The 27710-nt window shown below is 52.4% G+C and overlaps 1 protein-coding gene across 1 annotated transcript; it reads right to left on the minus strand.

Moving 5' to 3' along the window:
* Nucleotides 1–1687: 1687 nt before the first annotated feature.
* Nucleotides 1688–25147, minus strand: MYL9 (myosin light chain 9). The gene is made up of 4 exons (XM_007057163.4): nt 25014–25147; nt 9373–9579; nt 4515–4676; nt 1688–3555 (listed from the first exon to the last, which is right to left on the minus strand). Exons 2-4 carry the CDS (start codon nt 9554–9556, stop codon nt 3383–3385), a joined length of 519 nt encoding a protein of 172 aa, XP_007057225.1. The 5' UTR covers nt 9557–9579; nt 25014–25147; the 3' UTR covers nt 1688–3382.
* Nucleotides 25148–27710: the final 2563 nt, after the last annotated feature.

The raw sequence follows: 27710 nt of genomic DNA on the forward strand, positions 1-27710 counted from the left end.
AGTTCCATCCCTTAGACCCTGTCTACACAACTCCAGCTGGGCCAGGAGACCAAGTTACAACATTGTCGTCTCCTACGTTGGCAACCATATGACTTCATTTTGTGGGACCCAAAGCTCTGGACATGTTGAAGGCTTCAGCATGCTGCAGAGATGCTGTTAAAACAGAGCTGGGGTTTCTCTACACTTCAAGTCTCCGGGGTCACAAACTGGTGATGTGTAGTGTGGAGGGGGACTTAAGTCCCAACCTTGCAAGGCCATTAACATGTTAGTTGTCCCAGGGAAGTTAATGGGACTCATCATGTGCATAAGTCCTTGCAGGTCCAGGGTCTTAATTGCTGAAAGGAAGAGAACTGTAGTTATTTTAACTGGAGTTACTGATGTCACCTGATTCTTGTCTTCTTACAGCTTGAGCTCATGCTGCTGTTGCAAAGACCAAGAGGTGCAAAAGAACATTTGCCTGCTAAACACTTGTGGCTCCCATCCCTTCAGGATACCCACCCACAATTTGTAGCAGAGGTCCAGAGGAGACCAGATCTAGAGTTCAATGCCCACAAGCTGTGATCTGGCATCTCAAGGCAGCTGTGTTTAGAGAGAGCTTTTCATGTGGATTCTATCATCACTGTTGTCAGATTATTCCCTGTGAGCCCTGTGCTTCACCATGGCCCAGAAAATAATCTCCCTATGGTCTGCAAGAACAGTTAGGGTGTATTCTCTGTTACTATGGGGAACTGTCATGCAAGAGGAGATAGAATGCGTCTTCTCCCTGTGGGGCAAACAGTCAGGGCTATCTACGTTCATATATCTGGCATGCATCCAGTGCTTACTTTGTGCCAGGACTTGCCAGGGCTGAGACCCGGCACTTCTAGGCCTGGCAGTTCATAGCCCCAGGATCTCTGGGCTTGTTGCATCAGTTATGAATGTAAAAAAATTGCTTTTTCATTACAAATTAAGGACTGCATGCATGCGTCCATCCAGGCTGACACACTGGTGCCTATCACCTTAGCATCCAGTTTATAGACCATTGTTAGACATTAACAAGGCGTTTGCTATTGCAAATATTCTAGCAGGTCTGAAACCATGGACACTGAAATAGAGCTTAAGATAGAGGCGTCTAATTGGCTGGGTGGCAGGTGCAGCACTTAGGAACCCTCATAGCTGTAGAGATGGGTCTGTGTCTCCCAGCCAGTTTTCAGCACGCCTTGGTGACTCTTGATTTAAACCGACAAACTGGCAGCTTTTCAAATCAGCTCCCTGTGTTTAAAAACGGCCTCTCCTCTGCAACGGGCTGTGTGTTGTGAAGGGAGTGACCAGCTCCATCGGTTGACAAGGGCGGACCTCGCAGCTTAAGCTGCAGGAGCAAAAATGTGGGGTGAATGTTCAGAAGACGTTCACAGCTAGAGTACAGAAGCAACCCTGCCACGGAACACGCTGCCGTGAGGGGAGGTGAAGCTGACGTTGCTGGTGTAAGTCATGGGCAGACCCATCTCTCCAGGACAGCACAGGATTGAGGCCGCCATCTGGGGCACAGCATTGGGAGGACGCAGTGGATGACCCATCAGAGCGGGCTCTTCCACGCCGGCTGATGCTACAGATGACTGCTTAGGACAAGTTAATCAAGGACAGAAATCTACCACGTGCACTAAAACAAGAAGACGACCTGGTAAATAAGGTAACTGTGCACATGCCCTCCTTGGTATTATATCCTTTATATTTTATAAGTAATTTCAATTTTCTGAATCCCTTAAATCACAGATTCTAAAGCCACAAAACACAATTATTCAAATAGGAAACATTTTTTTTTTAAAAAGAGGGGGCAGTTGTATATTTCTTTCCATGTCAATGTTCTGAGGATCTGGATTTGTACTGGATAATAACTGCTGGAAAATGAATGGAGATGGTCTATATGGGTTTATGATCCCCTGCATGTTATGTAATATACCCTGGGAATCAGGCTGGGTAATATCTGAGGGTATGTGTGTAAGGAGAGGGGGGTGATCAAAGCATGTGTGTCAGGGCGGAAAATGGCTGTCTAGTGGAATGCAGGAAGTTTTCTACTTTACATACCCAGCATGGCACAGCTGGTGAGGTGTGTCCTGGGTAGGTCCCACCTGCCTTTCAAGCCCTGGATATTGGCCGAGATGGGAGGCAGGACCTGGGATTGGATGGATCAAGGCTCATATCCATTCTGGCAAATCCCATGTTCTGCTGTCTCTTGAGTCCAAGTGTAGCGTGCACGTCGGGAACTTCCATTCGTTCATTCCAGTGGGTGACAGACCCATACTGGTGACAGCAGCTGTGACTGGCTTAATGTGGAGAGGGCTCTTGTCTTAGGGACTGCAACACTGGAGAAAGTCAGCTCTGAAATGGCAGGCTAGCCGCTGGGGATTATGGGTAAACATTGTCAACAAGGTAAAATGCAGAGCAGGATTTTATTGTTCCTCATTGAGAGGGGCTAATTAGATGCACAAATGTTAATCCCCAGCAGAATGGTTTGACCACCCTTGGCTGGTGTGATTGCAAGATCTCTGCATGGCAAAGCCACCCCCCGGAATGCCTTGTGTGCATGCTCCATCTACCATGCAGCCCTGACCACCACCACCACCACCACCACCCAGTAGAGGGACCCCTACCCCTCCCAGTCCACCCCACTGCAAGGATCTGTGCCGGACAGGCTGGAGCGGGGCAGGGAAAATACACAGGGGTCCATGTGCTCTGCTATTCTCAGATGAAAGGTGCTATCTAAGTGCAAATTATTATGAGTGCAGAATTGGGCCAGGCAGGCAGGGCCAGGGCAAGGAGGGATTCCCAGTGGGTTAGAAGAACAGAACTTGTAGCTCCAGTATAAGCCTGCTCTGAAATAAAGGGAGAGAGTCGGGGTGGCGTCACTGGGAAGAGATTCAATGGCCAGGGGCTAAGCAGCAACCTCAACAGGCCCCCTCAGGGGTTTACACTCTGGATGGCCATGGATCATGTGCACATTGCCAGATGCTACAGCACTGGTGAGCTGAGCCCATGGTAACTATCCCCCTTTCCTCTGGTCACCTCCTCCACACAGCACTTGAATTCAGGAGGTCAGATCTTTGGGGGAATGGGAGCCATCTGGACTGACGTGCTGCGAACAGGATCAACTGAGGCTAGGAATGGTTGACATGCTCGAAGGGCTGAGGGACGGGAGTGTGAAGATTCATCTTCTCCTGGGAGGGGCATTTGTGTGGGGGCCAGCTCGTCCCTAATGCAGAGCAGGGTTAAGGCCTCATGTCATGTGCTTTAAGGCATTTTCCATGGGGTCGGCCCGCTGGGACTCTGGGCCAGAGGCAGCACGGGTGCTCAGGGAGGAGGGGCACGGCATGTGTACAGAAGGTGGGACGGGCGCCTCTCGGCTCTAGTCGTCTTTGTCTTTGGCTCCGTGCTTGAGGATGCGGGTGAACTCCACGTAGTTGAAGTTGCCTTTCTTGTCGATGGGGGCCTCTCGGTACATCTCGTCCACCTCCTCGTCTGTGAACCTGTCCCCCATGGTGGTGAGCAGCTCGCGTAAATGGTCTTCGTGAATGAAACCTGCAAGGGGGCAATGAATGGCAGGGAAGAGGAAAGATAAAGGAGGTGGAGTTAATGCAGCTGGAGTGCCCGAGCGAATGGAGCCGGGGAACAGAACTCTGAACTGGCTCCTGGGAAGCACTGGCCAGGGACAGCCCAGGATGACCTAGCACCGGGAGAACGGGGTGTTTCTAAAGAGACTGGTCCAAGGATTTGGCAGCCCTTGGTACATGGTGTCGTGATTACAGGGACCCAGGACACTGGGCTGCAAATGTTAACAGTGGCACCCCAATGGGACGAGAGCTGCCATGAACAGGTGGCCGGAGATTCAAATCTGAGCCCCTTAGGAACAGGATGGCCTCTTCCCAGTCAGCGCAGTGTGCAAAGCGACCCTGGAGGCCACAGAGAGTGGGATAGTGCCCGCGCCCAGGATTCACACTGCCAGGGGGATTCATGAGGGGCTGAAAGGGGAGAGCGTGGGTCTCAGAAGGAGCTCAGTGGATCAGCATCCCTTCCGGGAAGGGTATCCCTCAGCAGACAGCATTTTCTGAGTCAGTGGTTCTGTGATCCTGCAGCCTGGACAGTGCCCCTCAATCGCAGCTCTCGGGACCCCCCGTTATTCCCCTCCCAGGTGGCTCTGAGCAAAGGCAGCATCATGCCTTTGCTCTGCAGACACACCAAGGGAGGATAAGGATGCTGGGTCCCACTCTATGAACTTGCCAGGCTTTTGAACTAGAGCAAAAGGCTCCTCCTTCGGGCTGGGCATTGGATGGGCCCCAGAAAACTGGCTTAGGCCCGGATCCTCAATGGTACATAGGAGCCTCTCTCCCTTCCGGGCCCTTAGCCCCAGGTTAAAGGCAGCCACCCTGGCCAGCCCCACACACCTCTGCCTGGGAGCCTGCTCCACTGGCTGGCTCAGCCCAGCATCGCTGGCTGGCGTGGGGCTGACAGAGCAGCCAGCCTGGCCCCCGTTACCATACCTGTCGCGTCCTCGTCGAAGCAGGCAAAGGCATTGCGGATGACGTCTTCCGGGTCGGTGCCATTCAGCTTCTCTCCGAACATGGTGAGGAACATGGTGAAGTTGATGGGACCGGGCGCCTCGCTCATCATGCCCTCCAGGTACTCGTCAGTGGGGTTCTTCCCTGCCACACAGAACCAGCGCAGGGTGAGCCGCTGCACTCCTATGCCTGCTCAGCTGAGGGGCTCTGGGTGCTTGAAACATGACTAAAGCCTCATGACACATGGGCATGATTGTTCCCCATTTTACAGGTGGGGAAACTGAGGTACGGAAGTGAAGCAACTGGTCCAAGGTCACCCAGCAAGTCAGTGACAGAGCCAGGACTAGAACCCAGGAGTCCTGATTCCCAGGTCCCTGTTCTAATCACTAGATTAGACCCAAACCCAAGGCAAGTGCATGGCTCGGGGACACCAAAATCGCTCTTTGGGAGGCAGAAATGAGGCCCGCAGCCCAGCTGTTCGCTGGTCAGAAATGTCAGCATGGAGGGGCCAGGATCTCACTGGATCTTTCTGTGTAGTCAGACAATCGGGGACCTTAAGCAGCTGGTCCCGTTGGCCCTCAGCCTGCATTCCGGGTGCATCTGGAGGATCCCCCAGTCTGTATCTTCTCTGCCCCCCCCCTTCTAAACCCCATGTGTCCTGACTGGACAAAAGCAGCAGGTAAGTTCATAGATTCATAGATATTTAGGTCAGAAGGGACCATTATGATCATCTAGTCTGACCTCCTGCACAACGCAGGCCATAGAATTTCACCCACCACTCCTACAAAAAAAACCTCACACCTATATCTGTGCTATTGAAGTCCTCAAATCGTAGTTTAAAGACTTCAAGGAGCAGAGAATCCTCCAGCAAGTGACCCCTGCCCCATGCTACAGAGGAAGGCGAAAAACCTCCAGGGCCTCTTCCAATCTGCCCTGGAGGAAAATTCCTTCCCGACCCCAAATATGGCGATCAGCTAAACCCTGAGCATATGGGCAAGATTCATCAGCCAGATACTACAGAAAATTCTTTCGTGGGTAACTCGGATCTCACCCCATCTAATAGCCCATCACAGGCCATTGGGCCTATTTAAGTTCTTCAAAAGCACCCGAGTCCCATCTTCCAAAGTGACTGAGGCACTCAGCAGCCTGGGTCTCACTGGAAGTCAATGGCCCAGATCCTCAAAGGTATTAAGGCACCCAGCTCCCTAACGCCCGTGAGGATCTGGGCCTTAGGTCCTTCTGAAAACATTATGGGTTCGCCTTTCTCGCTGAGTATCCCGGCCAGCTGAGTAATGCAAAGAAGTGCTCATGAATATTTGTCTTCACTTCTAAATGGGCTCGCTTCGGCCATGTTCACACACCCGGGGCATCCATTTGTCACAATCAGAAAGCTGTGTCGTGCCAGCACGTGTGTCCCTGCTGTGCCAGCACTCCACTTGCTTTCCAGCAGGGTTCACCACAGATACGGGACCATAAGGGTTCCCGCCAGCCCGCTCAAGGACATGGACCGCATGACTGCCGACAGCCTGAGGGCTGGAGCGCTGGCATGCAAATTCGGAATGACTGGCCTCTGGGGAAGCTAAATTCCTGACACGTGTCCCCCAGGAAGTTTGATTAACCAGCAGAGTGGAGAGAATCCCAGTTTGCCCCTGCCTGCTGCCCAGAGAGAGGAGCAACCTTGTCTGACAATCTATTCCTCATCCAGACACCTTCATTCAGCTCTTCCCATTCCATCAGACCGCTTTTCCCTCAGCGGGAGCCGGTCTGTACAGCTCAGTGCCCTCTGGTGGGTGCAGCTGCAAACAGCTCTCTTTGTGCCCGGCTTCAAAACACACGTTTTACAGTCTGAGCCCAGCCCCTCTTCCCCTCGCTTTTGTGTGCAGTTAGGTGGGGAATGGGGGGAGCTCTGCCTCCTGGCTGCACTAGGACTTCAGAACAGGTTTGGTAGCCAGGTCAATAATTGACAGACCTGCGGGGTGGTGGGGGGGACTGCGGAGGCAGGAAGGAAAGAGGAGAGAGGAGGTTGAAATCTACCTGGCCTGCAGCTAAGCAGAAAGAACTTTGGGTGGGGGAACTTGGCAAACCTTGCAAGTCAAAACGAGCTGGAGCCTTGGGCTCTGCTCCTATCCCCAGAGAGCCTTCTTTGTGCTGGCTGACCTGCTAAACAAGCCAGGGCAGCGCTGGCTGGGAATCTCAGTCACACACGTACACCTTTCCGAAAGCTCTGGAGAGCAGCGTCTCCAAAGAAAACAGTCCCATAACCCTCCTTCCTCTCCGGCTCAGGCTGTTATGGCTGTGAACTTTAGTGCTCGGGCAGAGCGGAGAAGTAATGAGCAATAGGGTACAAACAGTAATAATACTTCGTGCTTACGCAGACCTTTTCGCCCATGGATCTCAGTGCAGTTTACTAAGGAGGCAGGGGAATCATTGTCCCCTTTCTACAGATGGGGAAACTGAGGTACAGAAGGGAAGGGACTTGTCAAGGTTACACAGCGACTTGATGGCCAAGCTGGGAATAGAAACCCAGGTCTCCCCACCCGGTGTCCTGGAAATACCCACCACTGCGATTTCTTGTGCAGTATTGTCATTTCCTTTATTGTTAGCTGAATGCAAGCAATTGGGGGAGGGAGGAGGAGGAGTATTAGCTCTTCCAAAGACCTTCAGAACATGGCCCAAGGCAATGCTGTTTTCCTGCAGCCTTGTCTACGTTATGTTTTGCCACTTTAATTATAGTAAAAGGGGAAAAAAACCCAAAATCCAGGTGTGGGTGCAATTATACTGTTATTAAAGTGCTTAGACCAGTGTAGCTTACTGCAGTTCAGCAAAGCCGGCATAAAGAGCCTCATACCACTATCACCATGCTAGAGCTTTACTGGCATAACTGTGCTGGCAAAAACACACGTGTGTGCGCCGCCCGCCTCTGCCCAACAGAGCCATGCCAGTAAAACTTTTCAAGTGTTGACTGGGCCTGCGTCTGCCCACAGACAAACAGCTGAGAGGTGGGGCCTGCTCCTTCCGCACCAAAGGGGTGCGAACATGGGTCTAACCGAGAAGTAGCTGCATTAACTATTTCAGTGCTGGCACTTTAAGGAGAAGCCTCCAGTTATTACGCTCCCCCCACGTGGTTAGGTTGATTTGAAAGGATGGTCTCTAGGGATGAATGATTTAGCACATATTTGGGGGGCGGGGTGTGGGCCTTAACACAGGACAAGGGAAGGGGAAGACATTCAAGGGCAAGACATTCAAGGGCAAAACCCAGTGGGAGGGGGATAGGAAGGAAGCTCTTTGGGGAGCTGTCTGTGCAGTACCAACCACAGTGGGGCCCAACCTGTAGGCCTCTGGACACTACTGCAGTAGAAACGTAAACAATAATCAGCCACTTTCTATATGCCCTGAGAGGGGAGAGACCCCTGCAGCATGTGGTGAGATTTCCAGGGCGCTGGCTCTATACCACGGCCAGAATATTTGTATTTCAGCCTACCTGGCTTCTCTCTTACAGCCCAGAGCCCTGTCTGCCCTGCAGCTTGACCTGTGCTAGAAACAAGCGGGAATCAGGACCCATAAGGTATTAGCATGGCCTGGGGGCTGCATTTACACACACCTCTTTGGGACAGGGATGGGAAACCCTGTGCCAATGGGGGCTCTGCTGTGCCCCAGAGATACTGGCCCCCACCCCAGGGTGCTGCCACTCAGCCTCAGGGTTCTTGCAAGGGAAGGCAGGTGATTTGCAGCCCAGACTGGCCTCAGTCACCAATGACCCCCTCTGGGCCACAATCAGGGAGCCAACGTAGTCAGGGCAGATCCTAGAGTAAACCAAACACAGGGACAGTCTTTAGAGCCACCGTGGCTCAGATTGTGCTATAAACAGTCGGGCCTCGGGTCCGTGGAACCCCAAGTGGCCGAGGTGAGGCAGGGAGCGGAGCTTTGAGTCACATCCCGTCCAGCCTCGCCGGTGGAAGAGGGAGGGAGAGATCACGAGTGGAAGAGGGAGGGAGAGATCACGAGTGCTGGACTAACACAACCAAAGGGGTGGGTAAAAGGTTTTGTCTGGCCCTGGGGGGGGCAGCACCCTGGGGTGGCCTCAAATAGATTTCAATAGCTGGGTGCGGATCCAGAACTCGGCACATTTCCCTGCATAGAGGGGACTGTGACAGGGATTGGGCTGGAGTGTTTTCCCACCCCTACTCCTGAGGGTCTCTCCCTGGAGAGGGTGATGGTGCTGGAAGTGGAGCAGCAGAACAACAGGGTTCACCTACATAACCCGCAACGAACAGGTAGCTGTCACCCCCCAGTGGCCAGCATGTGTATAGCAGTTTGATTCTGCTCTCTTAGCTCAAGGAGTAAAGGCTCCTGCTTTCAGACCCAGAGGTCCCGTGTTTGATTCCCAAAGACACACCAACCCAGGGACAGTGTTACATCTGCAGGGGAGTATTCTGCACCAACGTAGCTGGACCAGTACGGATTCCTTGTGCAGACACACTGCAGCAGTGTAAAAAGTGACACCCGCTGTGGCAAGTCACTTTTTTCACCTGTGTCGCTCACCTACACTAGGGATTTGCACTGGTGGAGCAGTGTTAGTGTTGCTTCCCCAGCGCAAAGTGTTCCTGGGATAGACAAGCCCCAACCTTTACTGAACTGTGCTGCCAGTTTCCCTGAGGGGATCGTTTATTTAAATAGGAGGGTGAAGCAGAAGAGAGGTCTGAAGAGGTCAGAGACCTTCAACATAGAGTAACTGTCAAATACCTATAGGAGGAAAGGGCTGCTCCCAGTTCCCCAAGCACAGTCCCTGTGGCCTACCAGCTGACCAGTGCAGGCACCCTGTTGGATTGGCACTTGTTACCTAGAGACGCCAGCATGTCATGCAGATCCTCCTTGTCGATGAAGCCATCGCGGTTCTGGTCAATCATGTTGAAAGCCTCCTTGAACTCCTGGATTTGCGACTGGTCAAACATGGCAAAGACATTGGAAGTAGCACGCTGGGGGCGCTTCTTGGTGGTTTTGGCCTTGGCTCTCTTGCTGGACATCTTGGCAGCTGGTGATCTACCTCCTGAGTGAGACAGGGAAAGCAGAAAGGAGACTGACCAACCAGGGGAACAGACAGACTCAACAGGAATGGAGTGGAGCAATCTATCTGAGTGATTTCAGCAGGGGCAGGGCTGGGAGACAGGCCATGTGGGTTCTGTTCCTGATTTGGCTGCTGGCCTTGCAACCAGACCAGTCATTTAACTGCCCTGCCCCCTCAGTTTCCCCATCTGTAAAATGGGGATAATCATATTTCCCTAACTTTCATCACACAGGAGGGGGGTGATTTAATTAATTAGCTGGTAAATCATCCTGTGATCCTTGCAAAGTGATGATTGTAGGGAAAGCTAGGGGTGACTACTCCCTTAGATTCAGTTTTGCTGTAATTGGTGCATGGATGCAAGAGCAAACACCTGTTTCCTCCCCCCGAAGAAGACCCTGAATTCCGACACTGACCCCAGCAGGTAAAACAGTCCCTTGTGAATTTCAGCGGCTCATGCCCCTTTGTGTTGCAAAATGGGGTTCCCCCTGACCATCTGTCTCCTTATAGCTCTGGGGTGGGGTGGGGCTGAAGCTGTTTTCTGTGGTTGCATGGGGGCGTGGTATGGAAGAGGGTGAGATCCACTGCTCTTGTATGTGGCAGGGAAGTTTAGTTATTGTGATGTATTGGAAATTGTTAAAATGACAAGACATCATTTTAAATTGTAAGGGGTTTCCAGGTCCCGCTTGCAGCCTAGGGGTCTCTGAGGGAAGCCATGTGATGGTCTGGGTTTCCTGGTGCAGTCTGCAGAGAGTCAGCGTGGAGGTGAGTGGTGGCTCTCTGCGCTGTCTCACTCTGGTTTTGGTTCTCGTGCCTTAGGATTCTAAATTCTAAGAAATGAGGTCGTGCTACGATGCAACCTTCCGACAAGAGTATTTATGATTTTTCCTCTGTGTGCCGTGAACGTGAACAGCCGCAACCTGATGTGAGGTTCCTACAGGGCAGCGAACTGGAGATAAGTTTCCCCGTGGTTGCACCAGCACCAGGCCGAGCCCTGGTGGCAGCAGTGCTTTCGGTAGGCGCCAGGGCCGTCTGAGCTGGCGCTGAGCAGGGCTAATGGTGACAGCACTGTGAGGAGCCTGCACTAACACGCCCGCCTCTAGGCCCTACAGCTGCTGACGCACAGGCAGAGCCTCTCCTCTGCCTGCATCTACACTGGCCTTTTTCTAGGCCTTTTCCAGAGTCCGCTCTTACACTGACCCACCCACGCTCCCTCCATGTAAGACATTAAGAACGTGAGAAGAGAAAAATACTCCAGGAACCAAGCTAGCAGCCTTCTTGGCCGAGATCTGCCCCTGCAGCCGCTTCTGGTGTGCGGTCACCAGGCCACCAGCTGTACCCGTTGGTCTCAGACTCCAAACTGTCCTTTGGGGCCTTTCTCTTTAGCCCAGTCTGCAGAGAGAGGCTTCTAGCTGAGCATCCAGCAGCTCCACCCAGGGCCAGCTCCAGGCACCAGCTTTCCAAGCAGGTGCTCGGGGCGGCTTTTAGAATGGGGCGGCCGCCCGTGTCCCGCGGCGGCAATTCGGCGGCAGCTCCGCTGCTGTTGTGGAGGCGGCGATTCGGCGGTGGCTGCTTGGGGCGGCAAAATTGGTAGAGCCGCCCCTGGCTCCGCCATGGGGACCCGCCACCCCTGCTAGAGCAGCTTGCTAGGGGCTGTGAGGGTCCTGGATCAAGTCTCAAGTGTCATGGGGCTTATGCGACAAATCCCCCATCGCTCCTCCAGGGAGGGACTCCACGCTATGGGCACTTGGAGTGTGCCAGACTTTGCCCCACTTGCTGCGGGTGTAAGCTCGGTGTAACTCCACCACCCCTAGTGTATGTGCCTGAAAGCAGAATTTGGCCCATCCTTAACCAGAAGAGCCCTGTGCAATAGACAAGCATCTCTCAGGATACGGGGGAGAGGGGGGCTCCCTGGTCAGAGGGGGCCCAGCAGAAGGCGTGCTGCAGAGCTGCCTGTTACTGACCCCAGTCCCCTGAGCCCAAGGGCAACCCCTCAGGTCAGGCAGAGTGTCCCCATCTTTAGGATTCTTGCACGGAAGGGGTTATAGATGTGCAGAGAGTTCCCAATACCAGGGCAAGAGCCTGGCCATCCTCCCCTCCATCACAAAGCCTTGCAGTGATCTGCTTGCCTTGTACACTTTAAACACACAAAGAAAGGCTCACAAACGAAGACATGGGCTCTGGGCTGCCTTCCCAGTGCAGGCCCTGTTAGGAACAAGCAGGAAGTTGGTTATCTGCTCCTTGCAGATTCCTAGCATTCCACTCCCCGCCCCCTGCCCTCTTTGTTTCGCCAGAGAGCGGCTTGCCGAGCTGGGCTCACCCTCGCAGTAGCAGCTTGTGACCTAGGGCTAGGGAGTTCCAGCACACTGAGCTGTAATGGGGGGGCTCTGATTTACACCCAGGATGGCCTAATGAGCATATCCAGCAGCCCCGTGCAGGACAGCAGCAGCCACTCTTGCATGGGTGGGCTCTGTCACGGCAGGGAGAGGGTTAACAGTTACAGATCTCAGAGCACCTGGCCCTGAGCTCACCCACGCTGCCCCCATCCCCTCCCCTAGCAAGGTCGTGAGAGCTCAGCTCAGAGAACAGCCGCTATGTCTCCCAGCTCCTAAGCAGGGTGTGGCATTGCAGCCTGCAGGGGAGAGGCCTGGCCCCTTCATGCCAGCACCTTTGCTGAGCATTTGCCATGGGGGCTGCTGATACCATCATGCCAGGCCTGCTTTCTAAACCCCAGCAGGTCTCCTAGCAACTGCCCTGGCTGGGGATTGCCCCCAGCCAGGTGCCTGCCCGGGGATTGCCCCCAGCCAGGTGCCTGCCCATCATTCCTGCACGGGTCACGTGACTCACTATCCAGTTACTGTATCAGCTGGGTGGGAACAGGCTGCTCTCCCCAGATCTTCAGTAGGTGAACAGTCCGCAGTCTGCTTCATAGTTGAATATTTTTTCCCTGTAGCCTGGTTGTGGCTCTTCCTCTGATCTTCTGCTTAGGGATTTAATTGCTCTGGTAAGTTCCAGTCACATCACCTGCTTGGTATGCCCTAGTGGTGCAACGCATCTTGCTGCTGGATGGACTCCCCACCTACCTGGTCCATTTCACCTGCTCAGTTACCGCCCAAGAGCTCAGTTCAGGGTACCATCATCAGCCCACCCTAACTGACTGATTCCCACATGGCTGCACCTCACCTGCCAACTGAGGGACTCGAGTCATCATTGCCCCTTTTCAGGCTCCTGCACAGGGGAGGTAGGAGAGGCGTCGCCTGCCTCTCCAGGGAAAAATCCTTCATTCCGGGGGGCCTATGCATTACCTCCACAGAGAGCTGTGGGTGGGTGCAGGAATCATGGCCAGGGAATACCAGCACGCCGCAGTGGCTGTTGTAACAGAAGTGCGAGTTACTGTGGCTACCAAATGAACTCACGTGGGCCATGATAAAAGACACAAACACCCTATCACTTGTGGGTGAGCACTTCTCACAAAGCAACCGCTCCATAAACCTCTCAGTCCTCGGCCGCAAAGGAAACCTGCACAGCACTGTCAAAAGAGCTTAAACTCATTACTCTGCTGCTGGGGTGGGGGAAGGTCAATGATCCCAAAGGTCCCAGGAACCTCCTGACCCCTGGAGGTTTCTACCTTCGTGTCTGCACACAAACTTGCAGTGGTTTGGTTACAGGTGTGGTTTTAAACTGACTCGGTTATACTGAAAAGGGTTTGGTGCTAGTTTAAGAGTGTCGTATATCTGCTTAGCACGTCTTCCTTATTGACTTCAGCTAAACTGCAGTAAGCCACTCTTAAACCGGGACAGGAGCATCTACCCAGGACCTGGCACCTATTTAACTGACCTAATTTTTTAACGAATTCACCTATTAACCAGTGCAGCGTTCTTGTGTAGACAAGGCCTTGGGGCGGCTGCTAGGCCTGTACAGCAGGAACAAACACTAGGCCCACAGCAATAGCAAGTTCAAAGCCCAGCTGCCTAATGCAGCAAGAGGGCTCCAGCAGAGGCTCATTCAGTCAATCTCATAGCAGCTGGAGGTAGAGACTTAGTTTAAGGCTGCGACAGCCTCTCACTACATGCAGGTAACAGCCCCCAGCTAGGGATGAATCCACTGTTATGTTTGCCACAGGATGGCACTGATGAGTCACAACTGCTTCCTCTCCCTCACTGTCATCACAGGAGACCCTAACCCGGTAATGTTACTAACCGGTTAGTTGCAACAATACCGGGCACTTATATTGTGCTTCACACAGCTGAGTCCTCCCAACGCCTCTGGGGAAGTAGGTTGGTATCATCACCCCATTTTGCAGCAAGTGCATTTTACCCCCATTTTGCAGATGGGAAAACTGAGGCAGAGGTGGGAGCCCATATTTCCAAGCATTCCCTCATTCTGGGTGCCCAAACTGAGTTGTCAAGGATCTGACAAAGCCCTGGCTGGGATGATTTGATTGGGGATTGGTCCTGCTTTGAGCAGGGGGTTGGACTAGATGACCTCCTGAGGTCCCTTCCAACCCTGATATTCTATGATTCTATGATTTTCAGAGGGCTGTGTACCCACAACTGCCATTGTCTTCAGCGGGAGCCTAGGGTGCTTCTCTGAAAGCCAGACCGCTTCCTTTAAGATGTCTCGAGTGGGGCACCCAGAGTTAATGCAGATGGTTAGCCCCACATTTCCAAGCAACTTGCCTAGCATAACTCAACCACCAGCAGGAGAGACAGGATGAGAACTGGGGGCCTCCTGGTTCCGAGCCCCTTGTGCATGGATCTGTGCCTCAGGCCTGCTGGCTGATCAAGTTCAGAATGTCCTAGTGGTTAAAGCACAGAATTGGGAGTCAGGAGATCTGTATGCTGTTTATAGCCTTCCATGCAATGACCTTGGGCAAGTCACATCATTGCTCTGTGCCTCAGTTTCTCCATCAGTGAAGTGCGGACGTTAGCACGCACCTGCTGTGCGGGGGGAGGTGTGAGGCTGAATTCATGCCTGTTTGGAAAGTGCCTTGAGCTCCATGGGGGGAAGTGTAGAGTATTGTTATGATTGGTGTGTGCCCCCTATGCCAGGCTGGGGAACACGCCCGCCTGCGTTCCTGGCTTATGTGGCATGGGACACAAAGCAGTCAAGGCACCATGTCATGTTGCATTAGGCTGCACGATGCCGCTCAGTGCTATGTGCCAGAAAACACACCCCGGCTGTTTTGGCCACCTCATGTGAGCTGTTCTGGGAAAGGCCATCCACGCTTTGCAGCTGGGGCATTGCTACTGACAAACCTAACAAGGCCTTTGGGACAACCATAGGACCAGAATCTCCTCAGAGTCTGCAAGCCAAGGTTGGACAGGATGCACCCAGGGCAGGAGAGCCTGTCCCCAAGTGATGGACGGGCACATGGGCACCCTTCTCTTGCCTTTCCTGCCATGCCGGGGCACAGCTGCCGCTGCCTAGCCCCTCACTCCTGTTTTTTCTTCTCTCATTCTATTTTCTTTCTCCTCCTCTGTTTGCGGTGTATTTCCCCCTTTCTTTCTTCTTTCGTGGCTCCTGTTCCCCTTCCCTTTCCCAGCGAAGCTGCATTGGTGGGGGGCGCGAGGGCAGTCAGGGTGCAGGGCTGTGAACCACACCATGGAGCCTGAAAGCGCTCCCCGCTGCCTGGCCCTTGTCTCACACTAGCATCCTTTGGGAGCAGCCTCCTCTCGCTGGAGCTGCGTTGGCCAGAGACGGCCCCACCGATGTGGCGCAACAGGCCTCCGAGCCCCAACCGCCGTTTTACTGCCGTTACTTCTCTGCACCCCAGTACCTACTGACATGGCTAGGGAGCCCCTGAGTATTGCATTGGGGCAGGGCTGTTGTGACTGCAGCAATCTCCTGCTGCTGCTTCCCTGAACCCATCTGCTCATCCTGCCTCTTACCACCGTGCTCTGGTGCTCCTGCCCCTTCTATCTGCTACATGAGGAGCACCCGTTATTGCCCCGGGCCCCAGCTCTAGACTGAGGAAACGCTGCAAGAGACCTTAGTGTTTGGACAGCCTGGGGAGGGCTCCAACCAGGGAAATGGTACTGCGAGTTAGCCCCTTTCAGAGGAATGACACATTTACGTGCCAATCCGGTAACACAGCTTCCCTCCGAGAGGTGCCAGCTCATCTCTGGCCTGGGGGCTGCCCTGTGCCCGCTGCGACGTGGGGGTATGTTTCTCGGTGCAACATCACTGACTGCAGGGAGAAGACTTGGAGCACCTAACAGTGACTTCCCAGGAAAAGCTCTCTGCCCTCTGGCTGGGCACTGGGGAATACACTCCTACTATAGGTTTCAGAGTAACAGCCGTGTTAGTCTGTATTCGCAAAAAGAAAAGGAGTACTTGTGGCACCTTAGAGACTAACCAATTTATTTGACCATAAGCTTTCATGAGCTACAGCTCACTTCATCGGATGCATCGGATGCTGTAGCTCACGAAAGCTTATGCTCAAATAAATTGGTTAGTCTCTAAGGTGCCACAAGTCCTCCTTTTCTTTTTACTCCTACTATAGACATGTATTCACCCACAATGCCAAGAGCTGCAGGGGCCGGGGAGTGGGGGAGAGAGCAGGAAGTGTAACAGGAGCCCTTCTCCATGGGGCGAGCTGGAGGAAGCGCAGTAGCATTTACAGACCATCCTGCATTCCTGCAGCTAACGATCTGGGGCTCACAAATGGAGGTAACCCCTTCCCCTTTCCTTATTCTGCCCTCCCCACTGGTTGTCATCACCTTGGGATGTGGTGCCCAACACGGGGCCTGACTCTGCAGCCCTCACTTGCAATGAGCAATGCATTGCACTCGAGGGACTATGTAGGCAAGCGGGTGCTAATCAGTGGGAGGAAAGGTGTAGGAATAGGGCTCCCTTGAGTGGCAAACTCCTTGGCTGTGATCATCCCTTAGCACCATGCAAATCTATGGCGCAGAATGAATAAGGGACAGTAACCAAGTCCTCCCAGCTGCCACCTTGGTCCATTCAGATTCCTCCTGGAACACTTGCTCCTCCCCCGAGGCCCACGGGGAGATGATAACATAACTGAAGCACTAAGATGTTCACATCTGATCTCCTCCTTCCTCATCCCAGCCCGTTCCCACTGCTTGATGCCCCTGCTCGTCATGCCCCAGTTAGATTGTCAGGCGCTTTGTGGCAGGGACAGTGTCAATCTGCATGTCTTGGAGAGCACCCAGCACATGCTGGGTCCCTGTAACAATAACTGGAGGTCCAGATGGCTGCAGAGACTCCAGTCTGCCAACAGGAGAGTTCAACTGAGATGCACGAATCACCTGGGGCCTGATCCACAGCCTGGTGAAGTCACTGGAAAGGCTTCTGTTGCCTATGACGGGCTTTGGACCAGGCCTGTACAACACCTTAAAAATACACTGCAAAAAGTAGCGAAAGGCTAGGAAAATAAACACCGGTTGCGCTCTAACCTTGTGAATTAACATTATCCAAATATTTACCCTGCACCCTTGGTGCTTTGGGGACAAAAGAACAACTTGGATTATTTTCCCTGCTCAACGGTTCTCGTTATGTTGCTGGAACGTGGTTTTGATGGCACAGAGTTTTGTTGCTCAGGGGCCTTAGACCAAAATGTTCCCTGGTAGAATGCTCAATATCTGGGCCTGGCTTGGCTTACTCACAACATTCTAGCTTTTTAAAACAACACCATAAGTTTCCATAGAGCTATTTAAATGGAATTCCTGGAGGGTTTCTGCAAACAGACCCACCTAATAAATGATGTAGCTGACCAGGGAAAGATCAAGTAGCTTACCTCAACTGCACTTCAGAGCATCTAAACCGTTGCAGTCAATGGGACGCTGTCATCCCAGCTACCCTAGGAAGTTGAGCCCGCTATTGGCAATGGTAATTAATAATGGGTTCTCCTGAACCAGTGCTGGAAACAGCTTCATGCATGCAGGAAATTGGCAGAAGACCATTCTTCTGTACCGGTGTTGAAAACCTGGTGCCATCTGGGTGAGCAGTTCTAAGCATCACATGGCATAAAGGGGTCAATTTCCTAAAGCAGGAGGGGTGTGATGGCAGGGAAGTGCCATTTGTCTGGCTTGTTCTTGGACTGTGTCAACACAGCCATGCAGCAATGAGGTTTTCGACAGCCCTCTTTTGGCATGTCCACACTTGGGCGGCATGTGTCTGTACCGATATTCTCGGGGACTCTTGTCCTAGTGCCCAGCACTGTGTCTGGGAGCAGGGACTTTTGGGTCATTTCCAAACACCCTGCACTGCAGAGTTAAGGGGACCAGATGAACTGGTGTAGCCGTAAACCCTGTGGCTTCCCATTCACTATGGGGAAAAAACTGAAGTAGATGCCACCCACTTAGCCAGACCTGAACGAAAGCCCTCATCCCAGGTATTGTGCCCAGTGGGTACAAGCAGCACTTGCTAATCATCTGGGACAACTGTGATGTGGATACCAGACTTTGAAGGAGGGCTTGTAATTGGTGGGGTATTATTTACAATAGAGTACCTTCTCACCCAGTGTGAATACTGGACAGGGGAAGGCTAACCTGTTCCAAAGTCGCCACTGAGTTTGGGTGCCCAGTTTGAGGCTTGAAAATAGGCAAGTCATGTCGGCCAAATGGTAAGGAAGGATCGAAAACCCATTGAAGTTAAAGGGCGACTTTCCACTGACTTCAGTGGCCTTTGGGTCAAGCCATATGTCGGCAGCTGAGTGGGATTAGAACGCAGACGTCTCCAGCCCTATGCATAATCCGCTTGACCACGCTTCCTCCGTGAGCAGCACTTCCAAAGCACTGTATCTAGCCATCATTCTCTTCTCTTTTATGGGAGCTTCGCTCCCCCTACAGTATTGTTATCTCTGTCTCGATAGTAGGGCCCCACGCTGGAGCAACCCATGGAGATGTTGCTCCTAATATTACTAGGACCGAGCATTCCAACTCCAGGAGCTAGAGCCTCAGAAGCTTGTAAATTAGTTTCTAAGAGCAGTAGCGAAGATCTCAGCTATCTGAATACTCAGTGTCTGCTTATTGGCATAGTCCAAATGTGCCACGTTATTGCTTTGCTGGGGTTGTTAATAGTTAATTGCACTGCAGAGAGACTTAGAGGCCTCAGCCAAGATGGAGGCCCCATGACGCTAGGTGCTGTACAAACACAATGCCCCAAAGAGCTTACAGTGACTCTAAACAAACAAAACAGACGGATGGATGCGGGAGGTGCGTGTGTGAAACAGGCACCAAGGAGGCCAAAATATGATGGCGACATCTGGTCTATATTGCCAAGCCCCTGAGCTGAGCATTCCTCCTATGGGGATCAGCAATTAAATGGTGAACAATCTTAGTGTTTCAGAGGTAAAGTTAATAAGTGGGCTGCAGTGTTAATGTGTCATTGTGATGAATGAGAGAGCAGGGGTGTTCACACCTCTGAGAGCCCTTGTGTCAATAGGCCTGGCTATAGAGTCTGCCATGTGTACTCCCATTTTCTGTCGTCCCTGGTTATATTGTAGCTCAATGGCTACAAGGTCCCTTTCAGGAAAGTGGTTTGATATTTGCAGTCGGGTGCACAGGCCCTCTAGGGAGCCAAGGTGGAGGTCTCTCTAGGGTCAGAAACACCCACAAAGGTAGGAGGGGGAGGAGAAGAAAGCCACCAGCCGTAATTCAGTTGCTTCCCCCCCTCTGCTTTGATGATGTGAGAAGGAAGGTAGCTGGGGCTGGACCTGGACCCACTCAAGCCTTGTCTACACTAGAGAAATGTTGCAAACCTTTCCCACTTCTGCCAGCGCTGGCTCAGCTCCACCAGTGCAAGCAACGCTCAGAGCCCCAGTGTAGGTGGCCTAGTGGCTGCCACTGGTGGATTTAACACCAAGTCATCTAACCCAGCTCAGAATAGCTCTACTGTCAATAAAAGCAGTGCCTAGCCTACACTATGGCGCCAGCCACTGCTACCACCCTGGGGCTGCAACGGTGGGAAATTCAAAGGGCAAAACGTCTAGTGTAGATACAGCCTTGGAGCGGGGGAGAGGGGTCTATTCTACCAGAGTTTCTATTTGTGGAGTGGATGGGACAACACAGTTATGGGAGAGGGTGGATTTGGGGTGCAGTCTAACAACCCAGCTGGACTGAGCTGTAATACCAACCAAGCTGCCCTGATCCTATCACTGTGTCATCCCATCGGTGCTACAAACAAAGAGGGATGTTAGAACATGGGCACCCCTAGCACTGCAAGGCAGCTGTGCCCTGCTACCGTGAGACTTGGAGTGTAGATGGCCCACAGATATAGGCATATAGGCCAAGATTTTCAAGCGGCTAGTGAGGTTGGGTGCCCAATGTGAAACACCTTAAACACCTGCTTTTCTGAGGGCAGCTTCTCAGCTTTTCTGGGAAACGAGGCCTCTGTAAGGAGCCTCAGGCCGGGCTCCCTTTTGAAAATGTTGACCGTGGGCTTCCAGCAGTTTGGGGCCTGCATGCAGCACTCTGCACGTCGCTACTGACAGCCCCTCTCTTTCTGCTGCCACGTGCTGCTGAAAGCCCCTTTCCGCCTGGCTAGGCTGGACAGTCGGCATCTAAAGCCAGTGAAAGGCGGGGTTTGTTTTCTGCTAACTTTCCGCTGGGCTTCATGGGGGCGTGAGGATAAATAACCAAACGACCGGGATGACCCCAGCTTAGGTTCTTGCAGTGTAAGTGACACCTTCCGCTAAGTGTTGGGGGAAACAATGCGGTCTCTTACTAAAACCCAGTCAAACTCTCAGCAGATCAATGAAGTTTGTGGCCAGAACGTTCAAAACCAGGACCAAGCAGTATTTTGTCAGATCGGGCGTAGTGAGCAAGCCCCATTGCTGCCCTAGGTCTGAGCCACCCACTCTAACAGGGTTGTAAAGCGTTATGACAAGTAACTTCAGGTAACAGAGGGGTCACCAGATGTCATGCTGCAGGACACTGAGTTGCACGGTGGCAGGGAGCACTATCCCCAAAGCTGCATGGTGGGGGATTCCTGTTGTCCTTTGAAGCTTCAGATATGGGCAGTGGGGACCAGGTGTGACCTGCTGGGGCACATGAGATGTGCTTCTTTTCCCATCATGCTTTGCTGACTGCTCCAGTGAGACACCTCTCACAGACCCAGCTAGGACGGTATTTGGGCACCAAGATGATCCGCCCTCATTCCCTGCCTTTTTTTTTTTTTAAACCAGCCGTTTCCTCTCCTTCCCCAGGTACTGATGCCACAATCTGCCCTCACTGTGGCAAACGACTGTGACATCAGCCACAGCAACATGGCGTCGCTGAGAGTGTGTCTTCACTGGGCGATTGGCACCAGGGCTAGCCTGGCCTGGGTGTGAGCAGCCACACTGCAAAGTCCATCTGGAGCGACTGTGTCCTCACTGGTGCTGTGCTCCCGTGTGTGTGTCAGCTAGGGCTTCTGTGGGCCTCTCCCACATTTCTTTGTGCTGCAGTGAGCTGAGCCATTCTCTGACACTTTTCCAGCGAACTGTGGGAGATCCTGTCTGTCCTCTGGGCACACAGGGAATTGTGGGAAGGCATAGGAGCACACCCAGCCCTCCAATGATTTAGCCTGCATCCATACTGCAAAGCAGGCGTGTTACCAGCTCTGAGCGAAAGCAGGATCCAGGCTCTAACTCACCCCCAGCTGGGCCAGCTAGCTCGGGTTGAAAGCACCATTGAACTTGGGTAAGAGGGCTTTGTGTGTGGACGAGAAGAGGGTTAGGGGCAACACCAAGGTAAGAGCCCAGGCTAACTATGCAGTGAGAATCAGGAGGAGGCTGGGTAGGAAGATGAAGGCGTTCAAAGCAGGCTGTGTATGCATGGGATGAGTGCAGGATTGAGCAGCTGGACCCCAAAAACCTAATCCCAGCTCGTTGTGTAGCCCAAGGTCAGGATGTGACCCCTCTCTGTGGCTCAGTAAAACGGGGTGATGGTAGAGGAATTACTACTGTGTAGGCAGCACTTTAAAGGTACAAAATACCGCTAACCCCAGCTTGCAGGCTGCCAGCCCCACTCGGGGAAGGAACTCAGGGCAGATTAATGGGGTTGCTGATAAAATAATACACCAGTCAAAGCTTGCCAGAGCGTGACTGTGGCTCTTTCATGATCCACACAAACGGTGTCTTCAGAGGGCCCGATCATCCTTGCTGCAGGGAGTGTCACCTGATAGAAGCCACCCCAGAAATCAACAGGAACTCCTCACCAGCAACGCCACTGCCTTGCCACCCCCCTCCCTAGGGGATCCTTGGTGTACGAAAGCCCATTGGGACCCTGCGCCTTCTACGATCCTTGTGTGGGATGCCACAATCGGATTCCAGCTGAGCACAAAATAGACCAGTCTGGGCTTTTCCTGTGCCTGTTCCATAAGGAACAGCCCCCACAGTCCCAGCGCTCGCTGAGCAGGAGGCATCTGCGCTACAGTTAATTCTTTCTGAATAAGGAAGGAAAGGGCCCCGACTACCTTTTCTGTGCCCTCATGCAGCCAGCTCCTGGGCAAGACCTTTGGGAGCCAAGAACCGAAGCTGGATTTCTGTGCCCACCTCATGAGGGTCTGGGTGTAGTACCTGGGAGCAGGGGGATGGGTGGGTGCTATTGGCCACTCTCCGAACAGTCTGAAATAACCTTTTATATGTTCCTTTTAAAGCTCTAGAGAGCAAACAGTTTACCCTGGGTTTTAAGGGAGGGGCTTCTGGTGACCTTGTCCTTGCCATGCAGAAGATCCTGAACTTGGATTTTTATTCCCTCCTTGAAGAAATACTGGGCTATGCCCAGGGAGGGGAACCTGGCCCAGGCAAATGAGAGAGAGGGATGATTTGGGACGGTGCTTAATTTATAATGAAAGAGGTGCCGGGGCTCAAGCAACCTTTTTTACTTTCATAACTGATGTGGCAAGCCCAGAGGTGCCGGGGCTGTGACCGGCCAGGCCCAGAGCCCTGGTACAAATTAAGCACTGATTTGGGAGCACAGCGAGATATTTAGCTCCTCCCACTGGCGACAGAAAATGCCAACAGCAATGGGTAAAGAATTTAAATGCCCAAGGAAATACAGCCATCTTTGGTAACCAGTGACTGTTCACTCCTGGAGCTGTCTCATACAGGCACCGCACACTGGCCAACGCTGCCCCTGCCTCCTCTTCCTCCCAGGGTTACATGTTACAGAGCCTTCCCAACACTATTGTAACACCCCTCTAACATTCCCCAAATACAGACACTCAGCAAGGGGCCCGATGGCGGAAAGCACCTGGGACTAGGAAGCCGCCTGATCTCGGGTTCTGAGGGGCATTGTCTGAACAGGAGAAAAGTTACCCCAGGCGCGGTGGACGCTACAAGCGCTCCATCGGCATAGCTGCAGCAACGCCGCGAGACACTTGCCGTGGAGTCGAAGGGGTTTTTCCCGTCGCTGCGGTAAATCCACCTCCTCGAGGGGGGGTAGCTAAGCTGATGGAAAAATCCTTCCAGCGACCTACCTGTGCCTACACAGGACGTTGGGTCGACCTAACTTCACTGCTCAGCGTGCGATGTTTTTCAGAGCCCTAAGCAGCTTAGCTAGATTGTCTGAAGTTTTAGGTGTAGATCAGGCTTTAGGGTTGAGAGAGCAAAAGGGAGGTAAATGAAGTTTTTCTTACGCAAGAGAATTTATTGCTTCAGGCAGGGGGTGGACTAGGGTTTTGTGGGGCCCCTGGGCCAGAGCAAGCGAGGGCCCCTCCCCACCCCTTGCTCCTGCAGTCATTCCCTCCTCCCTCCCTCCCCCCCAGCATGCTCCTGCTGGGGAAATGGAATCAGGGCCTGGGGGCTTGCCCTGCTCCGCCCGTCAGGCGCTCCAGCTGGGGAGTGCGGTCAGGGTGCAGGGGCGCCCATTTTTCCAGGGGCCCCCAAATGCCCGGGGCCCCTGGGCAAGGCCCCATTGGCCCAGTGGCTAATCCGCCACTAACATCAGATCACTAAGGAGATCTCTAAGATCACTAGGGGATCACCTGAGAGAGGGCAGTATACATGTTTGCCAGGATCTTGTCTTGTGCCATCTGCAGAAGGACATGGGAGAAAACAACATTCCAGACAAAAATGAATCTTGCCCAAGAAACCCAGAGGCAGGCCCCGACAGCAAGCTCAGAGCAGGGAAGCAGACGGAAAAGCCCAGCTTGTTTCCGTGCATTGCAATGTGCTCACAACAGCTCTGATTCCAGGCCCGGTTTTGCTTATATGAGATTGACGCTTCCTGGGAGAAGCCCCCCTGACTAATAGAGCGCTCCACGGTCCCCAAGAGAGAGCACAGTCAACGCCTGCCAAGGCTGCGTGTCAGCGCTTCAGTAACCACGGCTGTGTCCTGCTCTGTCATCAATGCTCTACCTATTCATCTCATCTCTGTTACGGCTACGGGGCCAGGCTGCGCAGCCTTTACTTATTCTGGCAAGTCGTTACTCCCAAACGCAGAGCCACTGATGTTAGTGGGACTGTCTGGGGGAGCCAAGTGCTCAGCAGGGTAAGGGCCCTGCTGTGAGAATGGAGAGCTCCTCCTGTTACTGCCACTGTCTCCCTCCTGTCACATCCCAGCGGTGACGGTGCTGCGTGGGTTCGCCCGGCTGTTCTCGCTCCTTGGGGACGCCTGCCAGGGTTCTTTGCTGCCGTAACAGGTGTTGGTAGGCAAACACCCCACCACGACAGCACCCAAGACCATACACCTGCCCCCCAAAGCACACCTTGCTTCAACATCTTGCCTGAGGAAAGGTAAGAGGTTAAGCAGCTGGAATACAGATCTGGAGGTTTCTTTCCCTTCTCATGCAGGCTCAGACAGGACTGCATGGAATGTGAATCTCTCTACCGGGCAACTGGCATTGTGAGAAGACAACCAGCAGAGTGTCTGCACTCCTCAAGTTCCCATCCCCTGCTGAGGGCTCTGCTCCAGGGTGTTGCCCAAGTCCCAGACCATGCCAGCTGTATAAGAACTCAGACATAGGTTGGGTTTATTTCCTTCCATGCATGTGTATTTGCTTCCTAGACTGATAAACAATTAGCCACAGCACAGATGCATTTCCTCCCATGTAACTTCTGACAGCACAGTGGGCAGCCTTCTTATCTGATTCCAACTTTCTTTCCTTTTCTGCAGTGAAATGCTAAAAGCACCAGGAACCCTCTGCCAGAATACCCCTTCCTGTGATGGAGGACAAGTACTCACACAACCCATTTCAGGATATCAGAGTCTATTTCAGCAAAGAGGGTGTTCTTGACTGGATCCCACTTCTTTCCCTGAGAGGTTCTGATGCAACAGAGCTCTGGTCTTGGTCCACTAACTTGCGTTCATCCCTAAAACTGCTGGAAGCTTTTAACTTGAGACCGGAAAATGTAAGCGCTCAGTTTTCTGGGAATCTTCCCGCACCCTCTGATTTCATCCGTGACACACCTTAGCTGCCCCCAGGAAACCACACCACATGGCAAGTGAATCAATGGAAAAAGCTCTTACCTGTGTCAGAAACGGTTAAAAACCCAGAGATCCCAAAGGCGTTTCTGACTCCTGCAAATAGAAGAAATTAACTAGCTGTTTTAATCTCCCTGGCTGGAAGGAGCTGGGTCATATGGCAAAGGCAGCCAATGGAGAATGGAGTTTACCTAAATTGTTCCCACCCACCCCCAAGGATTTGGCCATACAAGGCAAAAGAATGCTGCGAGCCTGTGGCAGCAGCCCAGCTGTGGGACGCTGGAGTTTGGGATATGAGAACAAGAGTTGGGGGGGGAAGAGGGCTCCAGGGAAAGAGATGATTCTGCCTTATATAGATGAAATGCTGACGGAAAAAGCAGCAGAGGGCCTGCAGGCAGCCTGGTGAGCAATGCTCTGCAGTGAGAGCCCAACTCCTTGGGGGAGATGCAGCTTCCTTTATAAGGGGCTTGCAAGGAGAACTTCAGGTTGTTTTTTTGGTACGGGACTTTTAAACAAAGGTCCAAAAATAAAAGGACACGCTGCTCGGAGAGGTATTTCCAGTGTACAGATAGCGTGCAGGGTCTTCCAGCTGTTTCCTTGCACAGAAAAGGTGCTGTTGAGAAAAGGTCAGGTTTATATTAGCCCCACAGCGAGTGCTCCTGCTCCGTTACCTGCAGCGACTCTTGCTGGGAGACACTGGGAGTGGAGTAGCTGCGAGCTTCCCCATAGACAAGATTCCTGGTGTCTCTCGGGAGTTAAAGCACCAAGGCCTCTAAGCCTAGGGTGGCCACTCACGCATTCCCGGACGTTCCAGGAATGACATGGGTCCTCCCCAGCCAGCATGGCACCCCCTCCTCCGCGGCATGACCTCACACACACACAGTGCATGCAAAGTCACGCTAGTGGGGGCGGCAGAGCAGCGTGCTCTTTCAAATGGTGTCCCCCATCCGATACCGGACAACACCACGTCCACTTTTATCTGAGTACTGGGTGGGGACAAGCTACCCAAAAAGAAGACTGTCCAGGTTAAAACCAGATGGGTGACCTCCCTATCTGACCCTGGGGCCTCAAGCGACCTGGGGTCTCTTCCTAGTTCTGCCACTGGCTTTCTGGGTGACCTAGGGCATGTCTCTGTATTGCTCTGTGCCTCAGTTTCCCCATCTATAAAATGGCAATGATGCTTTGTAAAGCACTCAGAGATCTATTGATGAAGAGTGCGGTATAAGAGGTAGATATTCTCATTATTACATAACACAGTGGTCAAAATGCTGGCTGTTGCCAGTGCCTTGTCTATATTCGTGCTGGAACTGCTGGTACCTCCAGGGGAGTTGAACCACTGAGGCTAACAATGGGAAATCTGGAGCAAAGAAACCTGGTGTAGAAAAGGCTTTTGCAGACTGTTAGAAAGTTTTCTGCTCCCTAGGAGGTCAGCAGCCTGTCTTTATTTGCGATATATAGCTCTCCATGTTCCTGCTGGTCTATGAGAGGATCGATGATCTAGTGGATAGGGCGCAGGACTGGGGCTCAGAAGATCCAGGTACCATTTGTGGCTCAGCCACTCACTTCCTGTGAAACCATGGGCAAATCACTTAAACTAACCTGTGCCTCGGTTTCCCCATCTCTACAAAGGGGATAATATTTTCCTGCATTGTACAGATGTGAAGATAAAATGCATTAATGAGTGTGAGACACTACAGTGAAGAATGCTACTTAAGTACTTAGAGGTACATAAATACACCTTATTTATGTGCACGTGTCTCCCCATTAATAGCTGTGCTAAACACCTGGTTCAGCTATAGACTCCTAAAACTGCATTGATGCCCCTGTTTGAAATGTCTGGATCTGAAAGCTTCTCATGCTTGAGTTAACGGACCAGGTGTGTTAGCTTGATGACAGTAGTAGACTCATAAACAGGCTTGGCAGAATTCATTTTTAAAATAATTGTGATAGATATTGATGTTTATTTTTAAGCATTTCCCCCCAATTTTTATCGACATAATTTTTCATAGTTTTTTTATTTGTATCCATTTAAATTTTCACAGTTGCAGGAAATGATGTGGGGAGGAGGTTAGACAATAATTATTTAATGAGAGTAGATGTTGAGATTAAAAAAGTTAAAATTTTATAACAGCTACAACACAAATTGTCAACATCACATGGCAAAATATACAAAGTTAACATCCTTAAATCAAACTCTAATAGGTTCTCAAGGTTCTCATTTTTCTTACTTTGCCTATCTGTAAATTTCAATTATTATAGATGGAAATATCTTTTCATTGGGCACACTTTGAAATTGACATTTATCAACATTTACCAATAAAAATCTAATCCTTCCAGGCCTACTCATAAACCTCTTGTAGTGACCTGACCACTAGAGGGGGTTGGGGGGGTCTGTGGGGGGGGGGGCAGAATGTGGGGGACCCTCAGTGGAACAGGAGCTGGCCTCACCCCCGGGGAAGGGGCAGAAAGAGGTGGGCCACAGGCGGAAGGGGTGGAACAGGGATGGGGCTGCAGATGGAATGGGGGGCACTTGCTGTGGCTCAGGGTCCCAGGAAACCTTAATCTGCCTCTGACAACTTGGTCCTGGTGCTATGTATTTCCAGCCCGTGTGCAATGTTATTACGGGCCCATGTCCCCTCTGAGGAGTGCTGTGCTGTCCAGGCCTCCAAGGCAGCTCTTGGGGAGCGCTAAAGAAGTCCTGCCCCGGTGGAGCTGATTTTGGTGTGTTTTCCCATTGCATTG

Source organism: Chelonia mydas, chromosome 13, assembly GCF_015237465.2.
Source record: "Chelonia mydas isolate rCheMyd1 chromosome 13, rCheMyd1.pri.v2, whole genome shotgun sequence".
NCBI lineage: Eukaryota > Metazoa > Chordata > Testudines > Cheloniidae > Chelonia > Chelonia mydas.